The 15,480-nt window shown below is 41.8% G+C and overlaps 2 protein-coding genes across 2 annotated transcripts; one reads left to right on the top strand and one right to left on the bottom strand. All coding sequences in view use genetic code 11, as the record gives it.

The window, feature by feature from the left end:
- Positions 1–684: 684 nt before the first annotated feature.
- On the bottom strand, positions 685–6,323 carry EGR_03056 (hypothetical protein; the record flags this gene model as incomplete). The annotated part of the gene is made up of 6 exons (XM_024492305.1): positions 685–922; positions 970–1,129; positions 1,609–1,730; positions 3,768–3,927; positions 5,960–6,069; positions 6,235–6,323. 6 exons carry the CDS (start codon positions 6,321–6,323, stop codon positions 685–687), a joined length of 879 nt encoding a protein of 292 aa, XP_024353231.1.
- Positions 6,324–6,510: 187 nt separating this feature from the next.
- EGR_03055 (hypothetical protein) lies at positions 6,511–13,247 on the top strand (the record flags this gene model as incomplete). Its single annotated transcript, XM_024492304.1, has 3 exons — positions 6,511–7,204; positions 8,239–8,338; positions 13,037–13,247. 3 exons carry the CDS (start codon positions 6,511–6,513, stop codon positions 13,245–13,247), a joined length of 1,005 nt encoding a protein of 334 aa, XP_024353230.1.
- Between the last annotated feature and the right edge of the window lie 2,233 nt (positions 13,248–15,480).

The following is a 15,480-nucleotide window of genomic DNA, read 5'->3' as shown; positions in this document are numbered from 1 at the left end:
CATCACAATAGCCTGCCTAGTCACCTCGCTATCCACATCGGTTACATCACCCTGCTCTCCACTTCGCCAACGAAACAGCCACCTGTCCACAAATGACGTGTTCTTGTTATGGCCGTGAAGGCGGTGAAGAATTAACTGACATGCCACACTTCAGTCAACATTTATTTCAGCTCTCCTGATTGTCCTCTCCACCCCACTTGCAGCCCATTTTCAAGCCTCCGCTCACCAACTCTCGGTCAGGTTTGTTTGTTCCAAAAATGGGATTGGCACTGCAGTTGCAGAGTCAGCTGCGACTACAAATGCTTACCACAACGTCTGCTATGTGGCATTTGCAGGGGGTGTGCTGTGGCGCAACAATACACACCATTCAGAAATGGTTCTACACTTTGGATTGTGGAGATGAGTGTGTGAAGAACTCCCACTGGTGTTTCACATGAGTGATGCAACACCTCATCGACGGATGTCGGCATGGAGAGGACTCAGTGACTAGGCCACCCATTTGCCCTTCACTACTTCATCCACCACCTCGACATGATGTTAGGCAATGCAGCTAGACTACTCGCCGACCGAATTTAGATGAACAGTGGTTGTGGTACCACTAAAACATCAAGTAAAGTGAACAGACAATTGGTAGTTGCCAACGCATAACTTACTCACTACTCCACATACACATGCCTACATACTTCAGAAGTGCCACGTCATGACCACAAGATCAGGGCTGCTGTTCACATGTCTCGTGTGGAATGGGGCACAGAAGCAATGCTGCACTTGCTCAAGGTGACGCAACCGCGACTGGTGTCTGTCCACTCCATTTACCCACTCAGGCGTGTGTAGGAGGATGCAGTTGGAGGGTGTGCAGGAGGTCTTCTTTGTGTGTTCCTCAGAACAGTGGATGCGATCAGCAAGGAAGTTGTAAGTGGCACTTCGGCATGCCAACACAAGGCCTCGTAGCACCTACCATAAGCGAACATGATGGCGAGTTGTGTAATGTGGTGTGAGAGGGATGGGGAGAGGTAGAGGGAGTTGAAGAGGGAGAGGAAGGGAGAGACATCACCCCATGTCATCCCGCATGCTTCTGCAATGATGCTCCGCCAAGCGATGGTTGTCAGCTTGACTTGACTTGACTTGACTTGACATTGGCAGTGGACAAGTGAGAAAGAATCATGTGGGAAGCAGAGTAGACAGCTTGGAAGTGGAAGTGAGATAGAAATGCAGATTGGAAGGATCAAGCTGTTTGTTTCTGAAGACAAGGCCTTTCGCAAAGGTGGATTCATAGTAAGCCACTTTTAATGAAGAAAGAGTTATTATTTAGCGGATAATCTTGACTATTAGTTTATTTTGGAATACTTTTTTTCTGAAACTATGTAATTTTAGGTGTCAAAACGGCGCTAACTTATTTGGCTATCTTGACTAGTATAGTATCGCCGAAAGAGTGGTGTGAAATGTAAAGCAAATCCGTATAATCTCATTTTGGAGGAAAATCAGAATCAGGAGTTGACTAGTGGTTATTTCTCCGTGGTCTTTCCACCTTGCATCCAACGAATTCAACGCTGAGAAGCCTTTTAAAATGTGCTGTAATATTGCCTTTTGTAGAGTAAGAAAACGAACCTTGCAGCAAGTATTTACGGTATCTCTCCTGGTAACTATTGATGCCGCAGGGTCTTGTCACCCGCTCTCTCCTCAGTGCCGAACCATCAGCAGTATCGTTGCCACCACCATTTTCGTTCATCCTACCATGCAGAAAGTGAGTCATTCATCCACCTTTCTCATCCTGACGCCTCTGGAACCACGACTAGGTGTTTCATTCATTGTGAGCATGTAATTAAAATCTCATTCCTGGTCAGTGCTTAAGACTTGACTAATCCTCTGGGTGCGTGTGTTGCAGTAAAGAAAGCCAATGTATTTGTTAGATAAGTCATACCTTCTAACTTCATAGTGAAGAATTAAGGTATTGATACCTGAATAAAAGGGTGAAAGTGTTGTTAGAATATCGTTGTATTGCCAGCCATGACCATGCAGTTACATCGTGTTCGCTTCAGTTCGCGTTCAAATTCACGCCTCTTCTGTCGCCGCGCTTTTGGTGGCGTGGCCCACCAGATCTTCTGAGACTTGCTAATAAACCCTCTTCCCTACCGATAGGACTCATATCGAATTCATAGTGAGCTCGGGGTCCTACCATTATTTCTATGGCATGTTAAGTTAAATGGTAAAGTTGAAAGAGGAATATTTGCTTTAAACTGTGATATACAGTGAATAAGTAGTTAGTTGTGATGGCAAAGTCGTTTGAAACTCTATGAAGTAATTTTGGCCTTTCCTCTTGTGTTGTTACCAAGATGATAAGAGAGAGTTTGATCAGGCTTACCTAGAAATAAACTTAAATACAAGCCTAAAATTTTTTTATAAAATCTGTAGAAGAGGTGAGATATAATGAAATTACTTTCATCCTACCATTCCTACTTCTATGGCATAAAAGAAACATGATATTACTTGAGGTCGAAATCTTTATTACATTTCATTTGATTTATGTCCTTGAATTGTTATTGACGCCTCGGCAATCCAGCATAGCGACTGATGCTACAACAAGAAGAATTAGTGCACAAGTGCTCTCAAAGAAACAACGGAATGTGCACATTTATTTGTTTCATTTGATACTACTATTGAGGTGGTTGGTAATCTTCAGTTCCATCAATCCATTACTAATATCCAGAGGACAGTAGTTTTACCACTGACTGATAGTGAACAATCAACCCTTCAAAAGATAAGTTTTACACTTTCTTTGGGTCACTCAGTCCGACGAGCGCTTCTGTCTGGCGAATGTGTACAAGCAAATATTCCAGCAAAGTTTTAAACGCGGAATAGGAGGAAAAAGTGTTGGCAAGATAAGCTCGTCCTTCTTACATTTCAGGCAGTAGTAGTGGGACGGCACGCTATCATGGTCAAAGGATAGGGTTGGTTTAAATGGTAATGTGTTTTGGGGATAAATAAATAAAGTTGAGAGATAGGGATTATATTTTTACTCTATTTGCCCTAAATGACATCACAACTCCATTCAGATAGAAAATGAACTAAAACGCTCACAGATGAAAGTAGTTTGGTAAATATTTGGGAATTGAGGCATATATGTAAAATTTCAATAAAGGCCCATGTAGCGCCTCGAGACTTCCCTGAAGACTATTGGAGGCATAATACTTGGGCAGAATACATATATTCGACATACAGAAGGCATTAGGACTACTGGCGTGGCCTGAGGCCAGCCCATCTGACCGGGTGCAATAGTGGCCCTTTACCAAAATTGAGCGTTAAACAAACAATCAACGTATTGCAGTTCATTTCTCTAGAATTTTAATAAGTGATATCTACCAAAGACAAATGGTCTATTTGAGTTCCAAAATTATGGACCAGATTCTGAAGGCAATTTGTACGGGACGAGTTCTACTGTTTACCTGCAGAAGGGCTAGAAGGCTAAGACGTACGCACATACTGCAGAGACTGAAGAGTTCATGTAGGTAGGTATACAATAGAGAACTTTAAATCATCATAGCTCATTTCTTCTTTAAACGTCATCCCTGGTCACTCTTCTAATTCGGGCGCAACAGTTCCTTACATGAATTTTAACCTTGTCTCAAGGCAGGACTGAGGATAATGTGACGAAATCACATTCTAGGGAGAACGCTGCCTCTGAATGAAAGTAAATCCTGGAGGTCCAACTGGGATTTCGGAAAGTCGTTCATTCCACAAATGTGACGTTGCTCTGAGATACTACTAACTGAGTTCCCAGTGCCATTGTATGGGTGGAATCCATATAGACCTTATCCAGATCACCAACCTGGCAATCAACAAGCAAGATCTTCAGAGGAGATGTCTTTGTCATCGACATAATGAGTAAGCAAAGGGCGTAAGTTCGGTGAGTACGCGCCTGACTGCTGGCTAATAGAGACGAGAGACTGTCAAAACTGGTGTCGGTGATGCCAGTTACGCTTGATTACGGTAACTAATTGACTTTTTTCTTCAGTACATTTAAAGTACAGATCTGCTTGATGTGGACCAATCAGGGGGCAGGTACTAGAACACCATTCTCTGGAATTTTCGAAGCTCAGTAAGCAGTTGGAACTTCTAGAAGATCGAAGAGAGACGCATTTCTGGGATTGCATGTATCTCAACAATTACCTTAGATGGGAACTGTTAAAAATAAAGACGTTTCTTCTCGAATAGCTTATTTAATATCGGGACCGAGTATTCCCTAAAAATGGGAGAAAAATCCAAGTCATTATCTGAACTGGTGTAACGCTTATGATTTACGAAGGTGGTTTCACAAAGTAGTAACTTAATCGTCTTAACATCGCATTTGGACCTATTCTCTTTCCCTTCTTTTGCATAAAATTCATTGAGTAACAACGAAACTGTTGTCTAACCTTTTTAAATTCAAAAAGAACTAGAGATTACATGCTTTACGGACAGAAAGATGTGATTTGATGCGTGACCGTCCCCGGTTAAATAATGTCTTAGATACCTAACATCTTCCTCACCATTACATTATTAAACCTGGTCAAAACCATTCAGCAGGATACAAAAGCAACCTTGGCATTTGCTTTGCTACCATTTGCCATTCGAAAGAGAAAATTACAAGTTTCTACCTTAACAATCCTAAGAAGTCAATTTTCGCATATGATGGATAAGTGTCGAAGTAACTTCAATAGTAGGTGATATCAAAACGATGCTTTTAACTCAAATGCTGATCTTTCCATTCTCAAGTACGAATACACCTACGAAAGTCTCGGGACCTTCGAATAACCAAAATGAAATGAAACTTTCTCCCCACCAAAGCAATTCCAGAAAACTTGGCTGGTGTTTGACGCAGTAGTCACTCGAATTTAAACCTTTTTAACCATCTAGGGTTAACTTTTGGCTTGGCGGTGAGGTCGGGCACATAACATCCTGTAGTTTCCTAAATGGCACACCTGGTAGAAATCAAAAAACCATTTGTAGTCAAGCTCAACCCCCTATAGCCACCTTAAGGCCAACTTCTTTCTAGAAAAGTTGCGAGATCATTGTTGAGGAATAAGAAACTGGGGATCTATAAGCAAATATCGCATCAGACATACTCTAATGCTTCATCAAGTATGTTAGCAACTTGTAGCAAGCACTCCATGGAACATTCAAATGGAACATCAAGCCCAAAATAGCTAAACTTGGTAAAACTGGGAATTGAATTCCTTAGAATAGTGACTTTATTTTAAATTATTTTGATTCTGAATCCACAAACAAAAGCCTTCATGTGGAAAGAAAGCGGAAAGTTCCTTCGAATTGGACATTTGACGTACTTACTTGTTAAATTGGTCCGTAAATCCGGTAAAAACCTTATTATAGTGTTCTTCTAATCTTAATCGTTCTATTCGTACTAATTGGGAACTTTTGTGTTTCCGTCCGCCCCATTCATTTTTTGAGAAATCTGGCCTTTGTTTGTTGTAAAAAAAAACACTGTAAGTCTCAGCTTATTAATTTTTTGCTTCATTTACTTATTTTTTATCGCACTTGGATAAAAATTGCACCCTTTTCTTATTGGATGTCTGACTGCAAAAGTACAAGTATTAAAACGGCTTTCAATAACGACTCAACGGTTTTGAAAAGAATTTGATGATGGGTAATAAGGAAAATAAGGACAAATCAGGGGAACTATGCCAAAACCACATCAACCTCTTGTTTGCGTTTGGCTCGAAACGCAAACAAAACGTTTTCTCACATCACAGCCATGTCGGGAAATGAATAAGTTGATTTCACCCCTAATTTAGTGGTTTTGATTGTACGAAGTGTGTACTAGAATCATACCGCAAGCATTTCGTCTCAATAGCTTCTCCACTATCGTTGCCGTCTTTTTTTGAAAAAAAAGTTATTTGTTTTAAATAAATTTAAGCCACCCTTCAGCCACTATTCCATCATACGCACACACGGGCGCACTTACATGCCATAAGGTCGATAAGCAAACATCGCACGTGTTGGCGTGCGTTGTGCATGCGCGTCCACACTATGTCACGCATCTGATTGGCCACCCGTAAACCAATTAGCTGGCCCCTTTGGGTGAGCAAATGGGCCCAATTGGGCGCGTGTCTTCCTCACGAATGCACACACGCACACATTAACATCATAGCGCGTCACTTAGACGAAATTGGAATAAAAACACCGTAACGCCTGTTTGGCATAGTGGATTAGCACGCCCACGCACGCACGCACACTTACGCAGGCACTCTCAACGGACAGGTTAGTTGGAGGCTAGAGCGAAGACCCAGACCGATAACCGGTGTGTGCTTGTGCGCGCCTGCGTACATGTGTGCATACATGCAGTAGCAGCAGGCGTGTGTGCGTGTTTGTGTGACCTCCACAAGGGACCAACCACAGTCTGCTCATTCTTGTTCATCGTGTCAGTGAATTATACGGTCTCGCGCGTGGGTGGCCTCGATATATAAGCCCTGATTTAACACATGAAGGATTGATTGCAGTTACAAACACCACAAAATGGAGACTCCTACTACAACCAATATCTATCCGGAAATGTCCCCTCCCCTTCTCGAAACTGTTATGCGATTGACTATTGATAAGGTGAAGACACAGCGTTCTCCCACTGCTGTCCCTGTTGCTTCACAGCCCCAGACTCCACGACCTTCTTCAGGAGGCGGGGAGCAATCCCAAAGACTTGTTCCCTTCGCACGGTCTAAATCAACTAGCCTTCTAAGAACTCTCCTAATAATTCAAATCGGTCGAAAAACTAGCCGACTTTTGTCGCTGATCAGCCAACCGGATCTATCCCAATCTGTCAAACCGATTCAACAGGTACCATCGGCACCACTACAACCACCACCAGCTGAAGAGCCGCAGCCTCGGTGTACCCATGGTGGCAAAAGACGCTCCTCTGAAGACGAGAACATCCAGACGGAAGGATCTGCGGTGCCCCTAAGAGAAAGGCCCAACTCTCTTGAAGGCCCCTCCTTGGAGAAAGCGCCTTGTCTGGAGAAAATTAATCGAACTTACTCGGTTTCTTGTACTTCAGGAGAAATCAGTCCAGTTCGAGGGCTTAATCAACTGAGTCTACAAGCCTCCACCAATACAACCGTCTCCTATGGTGAGGACTCTTGTCCACGTTGTCAACGTTGTTCCATGTGGATGCAGCAACAACAGCAGTTGCGGCCAAACACCTCAAAATTCCAGCTCTGTGAGCCCGTCCAGCAATGTTGAAGGTCAATGCTATATACACTCCTTACTTTGCTCTGTACAGATTTAACTTAATTGCCTATCTTATTCAATTGTTTGTATCATAAACAGTAGTTATGTACAGCAAATCTTCTCAAGATAAAGAAACATCCATGGTGTCTTGTAAAACGCCGCTGTGCTTTGTGCTCCATTAGGGCCAGAGGTGTCTCTTCGAACGAATCTGGAATAGCTAAGAGATTCACTATTACCATATTGGTGAGGCAAAAGTGTGCGGTAGCAGAGTAATGCGTGTGAAAATGGATCTTGGATTAGGTAATGATAACCTCGATTCGTAAGTGTAACGTGTGTGTGCTTTCTATATTATAGTCACCTGAGTGTGAGTAATGGAAGAAGTGAGTCGCTTGTAGCGTAACTACGCACATCAGAACTACCACACTAGTTCTAGAATCATAACAATGTTAAAATAATTTAAAATTTTCTTTCGTCTAATACATTCATGAACGATTTTGATGAATTTTACCCACTTATTTAACTTCCTTGAGTCAATCGATTAATCAATCAAAATTGGATTTATTTTGGCTAATTAAGCTGAAGACGGTAAAGTGAACGACCAATAGTTCATCAGACCTATGATTTCACTTGCTGACGCATCCTGGAAAATGCAAAAGTCTCCTGCAGTGTGTCATGCCGGCAATTTTATACATTCACTTGACATGTGACTTGAGGGCTTTCCAGCATTGAGGTCATTTTGGAAATGTAATCATAAAAATATGGTTTGGCTTTAATCCACCATCTTGTTTGGTAAGACGTGGACCTCATTGATATGTAGCGTCATATATCTGGAGATTGTGATGATCAGCGGTTTAGCTCAAAATTTTTCGGACTATAAAGCCTTTTCTATTCCACGTTAATATTTTAAGGCCAGAAAGCTTACTCTTACTTTTCGTGTCCTCACACCAGCTCCGTGGTCCCATCTAGAAAGTGTATATATGAGGTTTTTTAATAAAATTTTTTTTTCATCCCGCCTGAAACCAGGTCTGTCTTCAAAATATGCAGTTAGGGTGAATCAGCCGACTCCCTACGAGGGCTCGTCTATCGATCGATATCGCCACGACGGTGCGAAAAATCGATATTGGTGAGGGAGTGGGAGTCGATGCAAGTAAGTGGTCGTGCCAGTCCAGCGCAATACCAGCAGGCACGGAAATTTCCTCTGAAACTCAACACATGCTTATAAGCACTCAAAGTGTGACACGTAATCTAGGTATACGTGGAGGTGTAAAAAGCAGGCCAGAACAACTTTACAGCATGCCAAATACCTTATTTCTATTTTCTACAATTTTCTCTTAGAAAGAATAAGATATTACTCTCTTGAGATTTGCAATTCAAAAAGCTATCATGCTTCCTTTTGAAGGAATCACTTCCGTTATTCTCATATCCGATTCGTACATTCACTTGCGTCATGTGAATTTTTCCACCAAAAATAAAGATGACACCATAAAGAATATTGCAAGACAAGTCCTAAAATGAATGAAGCCAAGAGCGCATTTTAAAATCAATGGAACGTAAGTATGAACATTTTTGCGCAGTTTGTGTAGGGTGTTTACAAAATTACTCAAAAATGGTGATTAAGATAAAAGCCACTTCAATTTTTCCTATTAAGTTGGTGACGACGATTTTAGTGTTGAATTTTGGGTTACTACACATCATCTCTGAGTCATTGGTAGTTCTAACAGAAGCCACAGGTGATTATGTGACTGGATTTTATTTTAATTTTTAAAATTCAATTATTACGCAAATTACAAGCCGATTTCCAGATTGCTCGGTCTTGTGATCGCTTCAAGGGTAACTCGAACACTGCACCGGAAGTGAGCTTAGAAGGACTGCGGTACCTCTGACAATGCATGAATTCTAACACTCGGAGAATGTACACATTGGGGCAATCAAGACTAATTCACCTCCATTCCGGGTTAATTAAACAGGGAAGATAAGGGGTTAAAACGTCCTTTATACCTTTTCTTTTTTAAACAGAGTGAGCCCGATTTTGCGCGTTACTCATGTCTGGATTTATATAAAAACCTAACTTTTTTGGCCTTCATAGTATGGAATTCGTGGTGGTTTATACGTGTTGATAAGGCGTTAAATGTTTAAATCCAGTATATTATTTAATGTATCTATAATGTTTGAATAATGAATTCATGAGATGATCGTCACCTTCGCGGTCCAAAGTACCGTAGAGGTGGACGTGAATGAGAATATGCACACCACCTTCTGAAATTCCGAACTCTAATGTTAGGCGATTTTGCTCATCATTATGTATTTCACCTAAAGGAGGTGCTTAAGTTAAGAACCAGCTTGAATTTTGGCGTTAGATTATCAAAACAAATTAGAGGGATGAATTCATGAAAGTAAAATAGGGTTGTATGAGGAGAACGGTCAGAAGCTCATAAGTCCTCATTGAGAGTTAACCTGAGTAAATGCAGAAAAACCCTCCTATTTTATGACCACAGAAGAAAAATAATAAAAGTCGAAATTAAAACGCCATTCTTTATGTCATGCAACTGAAAATTCAAGTGATACATGCAACAGCTAATATGTGAAGTAACCATTAGCACCTAGAAAAAAGTGTGGGATGGCGAATGGTTGGAGGAAAACTTTTGATGTACGTGTGAAAGCATTCACTAAAGCATTACTTTCCTAAAAATGTGAAAGTGAAAATTTGGTGGAGAAATGCCCACTTTTTGCACAGCGAGAAATCCCCCATTCGATAACTGGATGAAACGTGGAGAGTGGGATGGGAAAAATCAGCCGCAAATGTGCAAATTCGGCTCCTAAAAAAATATGCAAAAATTGCTTTGGCTGATAAAGGACTGCTTGGAGAAATCGCATTATTGTTCCATTACGGGAGGAGTAATCCACCCCACTCTATACCGTTTTTTATCTTACCAGAGTTTGAAATTAGTAGTTGAAGTAATTTGGAAATTAACATAAGATGCAAAGTTGAAAATCTGAATTTTTATGGAAGAATTAAGGAAAACACAGTGGTTATTTACTTGCAATTTTAGCTTAGTGATTTTCGGCGAAAAAGTGGACCCCAATACTATTTTCCATTGGGCTGCGAAGTCGATCATCGCTTATCAGTAGCTCGGTACTTCATGCAATCGCCCTGTCGACGCCACTTTTAGCTCATTTGTATTACGTTGAAAGCGCATGAATTCATGGGATTACGCTAGTTAGCAGTAGGAAGTAAATAAATGCAAATTCCAACTTAATTGAGAAGGAATAGGATCCAACCATAATTGGTGAAAGCAACTAAAAGTGACTTTCTCGTTTCAAAAACGCTGAAGTGACACCACTTGTAGAGCATGCGCGTAGAGGGAGAGAACGCGCCAGAGAGAGAGAGTAAAGCATTTCAGTGACAGCCACTTAGGCCTCACCACCGCCTTTTCCTCACCTGACGCTATCACAGCAGCCTTTCCTCTCCTTTTTTCAATGGCAGATTCAATTGCAGAGGTGTATGTAAGTGTGAATTCAGTTTCAAGGTCTGTGCTCAACGTTGGGTTAATGCCGTAATCCAAAGGCTTTGGGAGGCTGCATCTTGTAATCGGCCTTTAAGACATCCCTCGGCTTGTGGGTGAAACCACCGACAGGTTACTTTGGCAGACTATTGAATTCTTATTTGTTTCATAGAAAAAAAGATTGCTTTGGTATCAATTTACCCTTAATACCTCAGATGTCTATTGTGAGTTGCTCCTACAGTAGAACGGAGAGTTTAATTTTTTGGCTATTTCGTCCATGGGTAAAAAAGAGAGGCTGAGGTTTCTTAAAACCAGTTTCATCCCATGCGAAGGCTATACTAAGCCACAAAAAGCGTATTTCCTTCACTTTAAACTGCGATACTGCACCCCTTCCCACACGGTCTCGCCTTTCATATTCGCTTCCATTTATCATTCTCTACCTAATCTCTGATGGGCAGGAGAAGGTATGGATTTTAAATGGCCCAATTTCAACTCTCTGACACCTCCTTCTTAAACAATCTTTTTAAAAAAGCATTAAGACTATTTAATGAATTACAGATGTAACAATGCAAGTAGGGATACCAGTCGAGAGGCTACACGTTATCTCCTGACTCAGGGCCTTGACACAAACACTGTTCCCATCTTAACGTCCACAAGGCCGACAGCTAACCTTCACAAACGCCTTTGAGTCTTTCCTACATCAGTTCAATGAAGTAAAATATCATCGTGGAGGACCACTTTGCAAGAACTGAAGACACTTTACGCGATAAGTAACGTAGGAATGGCGATTGCAACCTCAGGATAATCGCATGTTGTTTCCATAGGTGATAAATGGCAAACCGGCTGATTAAAAGCACTGAGATGACAAAAGTATTCCTCCAATTAGCCTTTTCTTCTACTCATTGCAGTGAAATTGATTGACAACCTACCGATGTAGGTGTTATTGTGGCAGGTGAAGGGAGAAACATAAGCTGAGCGCTTAGGCGGGTCTAAGTGTAAGCAGCAGGAGTAAAAGAAAGGAAGATGGTGGCAGGGGTAGAAAGGGAAATTAGGAAGACATGAAAAAGGTCTCAATTAATAGTTTATGGTTTTCTGGGACAAAGAGAGGTGGAGGAAAGTGTCTGAATACTACATAAATGATGTAATCAAATATCATGGAAAGCGAAGCGAATAGGACCCCTAAAAATGAGTGACGACTTTTTGGATGGAACCCTTTTTAGGCAAAGGAGCTGAAAATGTCGTAATCAAAATGTAACGGGAAGCATCTATCAAAAGCGCATTAGCGTTGTAGGATGTCACTTTCATTGTAGTGGAGGTGAGTTAGCCGAGACCGTATCCGAAATCGGGTTCGCTTTTCCCGACGCAAATGTTTATTTTTTGCATAATAAATCAGTTGCCCAGCCGATTCCTCCAATCACAAATAAATGACCTTGAAAGGTGATTCTGTGGACCAGGATCCACCTTGAATGTTAAGTCCATTGTTTGTCTTCTTGGAAGGACGGCGTTAGGAATCCTTATTGTCGAGCTAGAGATGCAGCCATTCCCTTCCATATTCGTCTGCATTATGACCACCCACGTGACTATCATCACCTCACTTGCTCCTAGTGTTTTCCAATGCCATATTTAATACCTACTTTGACTAGTAACGCTAAAATGAAGTTCGCCTTTCACTCATCACGATTTATCTCACCATACAAAAAAAGCCCTCATCAAGAAGATGGCGGAACTCATTACGTGACACCTTTATCATATGCAGATCTACTACTCACAGAGAGCACGGAGTTGGAATGGTTTCGTATCACGTGTGTGTGTGTGTGGTATCACCAGAGAGAGTGAAGGTGCCAAGGCACAGGACCTGCAACCCATTCAGGTAAACATACCTGCACCAGCACTTTGTGATCGAATTCGCTCTCATAGGTACCTTCTGGTGCAGGCACGCCATCCACTGAATAGGTGATGCCAACCCGTACGCAGTAGGTCTAAAGGTCCGCCTCAGTCACCTTAAAAGTGTCAAATATACTAACAAATTTTTCTTTTTAAGTATTAAACAGAAATAAATTTGACTTAGAATTAAAAATCGAATGCATTTTAGGACTATTCCTTAAATGTCATGTGAGTGTGCTATCCGTGCATCCTCATGGGCGCGACAGGATTTTTCAGAGATCGCTTTTAGGCGGTTGCTTCTGATGAATTTGCGCAATCATCTTTAAGTCGGATCACACAATTCTGTTGCTTTTTAACCAAGTTCTCGATTCTATGTACTTGTTGTCATGCTCAGATGCCTGTACACAACTTGCATGATCTACTGTTTACGTAAGGGAGGTTTGCTGGTCAAACGCAAGCAGTGTTGATCAGCTAATCATCACAGGCAGGTCAATTACTTGGAAGTGCACATCCGATTTCGAACTCGGATATCTCGTACTGGAAGACGAGGAGGAGGAGGAGGAGGAGGAAGAAGAGAAAAAAGAATGTGACAGCTTTGGTAGTGGTGACGTGGAAACAACAGCTGTGCTTATGAGAAGGGCTTAAACACCCAAAACACTCCATTGGCTCTCAGTTCCATATGCGATTTTGGTGGAGTGCCTTGGTAAGTCCTAAAAATTTCACGATCCAAAAAATTGATTCAGATTATAAAACCACTACTCCACACTTTAAAGGCTCGCACTGCCTAGTCCCCTGGAGACTATACCCGTTTGGTGTGTTGTGGATTGCATCTTTAATTGCTTACTACTAGCCCTTCGGTGGAGATCCATTAATTGTAAATGAGGTCTATCTGCTGAGTAGCATATAAAACACCTCTTCAGAGACGGTCAGGACCGGTCAACCGATCGAAAGAGGGTCCCATTTGCATCTTCCATCCTACCACAAAACTTACTTCTGCAAGATCTGCACTTCAGCTGAGATAAGCAAAAGATGGAGCCTCACCTCATTCCCCTCACCACCCTAATATTTTTTTAAAAGCGGTTACCACCACGTCTCGATTTTATCGAGTCAATCTCAAGGAAGACAGTTTGGTAATAAAAGTGAGATGGAAAGGGATGTGGCTAGGGTTGTTCTTTCTAAACTTCTAAGCACAAAACGTGCTGTTTTAAGTCGGTTTTGACAACTTGTTTTCCTCTGGAAAAAAAGCAAATTGCAATGAGAATTGTTTTAATGTACAAAATAATCAAAGAAGTTTGCTGTATTCATTTAACTTTTACCACTCGAAACCGCACAAACTCGTTTAATTGCCTTTTAAGGACTTTCAAGGTGATATTTATGGGCCACACCGACTTGTGAACTTTTAGCTCGGGAAGTCGGAACTGCTAAAATTGGTAACCCCTTGGTCACCAGAGTGACTTAGAAGTAATGCAAATGCCTCAGTCCGGATGTTTCGAGGTTCTAACTTGGATACGCCAATTGTTACCAATTTTGTGGGACGTAATTTATAACGTAGCAAATAATATTAGCTTCCTTTAATTAGACGCTACAATTTGTGATGAAATTTGGTGCAACTAGATATTATAAGCAGATAAGAAAATTCTGCCACGCGTTTGTGATCCCGGGTTTGGATAAGAAAATGGGGAGGTAGGAGGGTCTCTGTTGGTATAGAACTGCTGGCTAGCAAGTTCATTCTTTTAGGGGACGAAACAGTATAACACAAGGTCTGACCGTTTACCTTGTCAAAGCTCTAACTAGCTTTTGAATTGGGTGACACAGCAGGTAAAATTTTGAAAGGAAGCGCAATGCATCCAGACTGAAACAGTGGTAGCGTGTGTGTGTGTGTGTGTGCGTCCACCAAGTTGTTTTGGTTCCACATGTCGAAAATTAGGTTAAATGCCAGCCTTACGGAAACGATTAATCTACTGGCTTCCGCGGCGAGTGACTACTTCTCTTTGATCACGGATTTTGAAAAATCCGGGAGGTGTGATGAACGAAAACCTGACATTTTTCTCTCTCCCTGACCTTAAACGGACGGAATAAGCGATCAGACGAGTAGGCTGCATGAATGGTGTGATGCGACTAGGCGTTTTTACTAGACCATCTACAATCCAGCCACGATTTACGACGGTAAATCCACTTCTCCGTTTGTCTACACAGTCAGTACAATTTAGAAAATTCAACGCCTTTTTTTCATCACCCAATCACGTAAATGGGTATCGCCTTTTTTTGGATCAGCCATTATTTGTAGCAAAAAGGGCACAGCTCCTCGAGACGCATTGAAAACGCCATAAAATAATTTTGATGTTGACTACCGCAAGGGTGGGGATGGGACCACAAGCGAATATTCGGTTTCAAAACAACAGTATATGGCTAGGCTACCATCGGATTCCACTCACTAAATTCTCCCAAGACGTGAGCAATGATATTCATTTACGTTCCCGCATGCCCTTTGAAGCCATAACGTATTAACGCTCTAGAAGGGAATAAGATGTAATGTTTATGTAGCTCATTTACCCCACAGTATGGGAATGTTCTTGATTTACTCCAGTTTATGAAGCCCTTTAGTTTCGGATCAGAAAGGTGGCATGATCGGCTGCCCAATCACGCACAAACACACGCACACGCACATGCACACAAGGGCACAGCACTCCGACGGTTGCATTAGAGCGCTGTGACCTCGTGACTCATCGCTCCCCCCTCCCTCTCTCTCTCTCTCTCTAAAGGCCGCACAGTGCATGCAAGTGTGGAGGGATGTGGATGACCTTACATTCACCACTTCTAACCTGTCCACACATCTGAACACGGACACCGTAACCTGAAGCTGCAGTGTCGGGTTGAC

Source organism: Echinococcus granulosus, assembly GCF_000524195.1.
Source record: "Echinococcus granulosus chromosome Unknown EG_S00015, whole genome shotgun sequence".
In the NCBI taxonomy this organism is placed as follows: domain Eukaryota; kingdom Metazoa; phylum Platyhelminthes; class Cestoda; order Cyclophyllidea; family Taeniidae; genus Echinococcus; species Echinococcus granulosus.
Note: the sequence above shows the minus strand (reverse complement) of the source record. Positions and strands in the feature narration are given on the sequence as shown.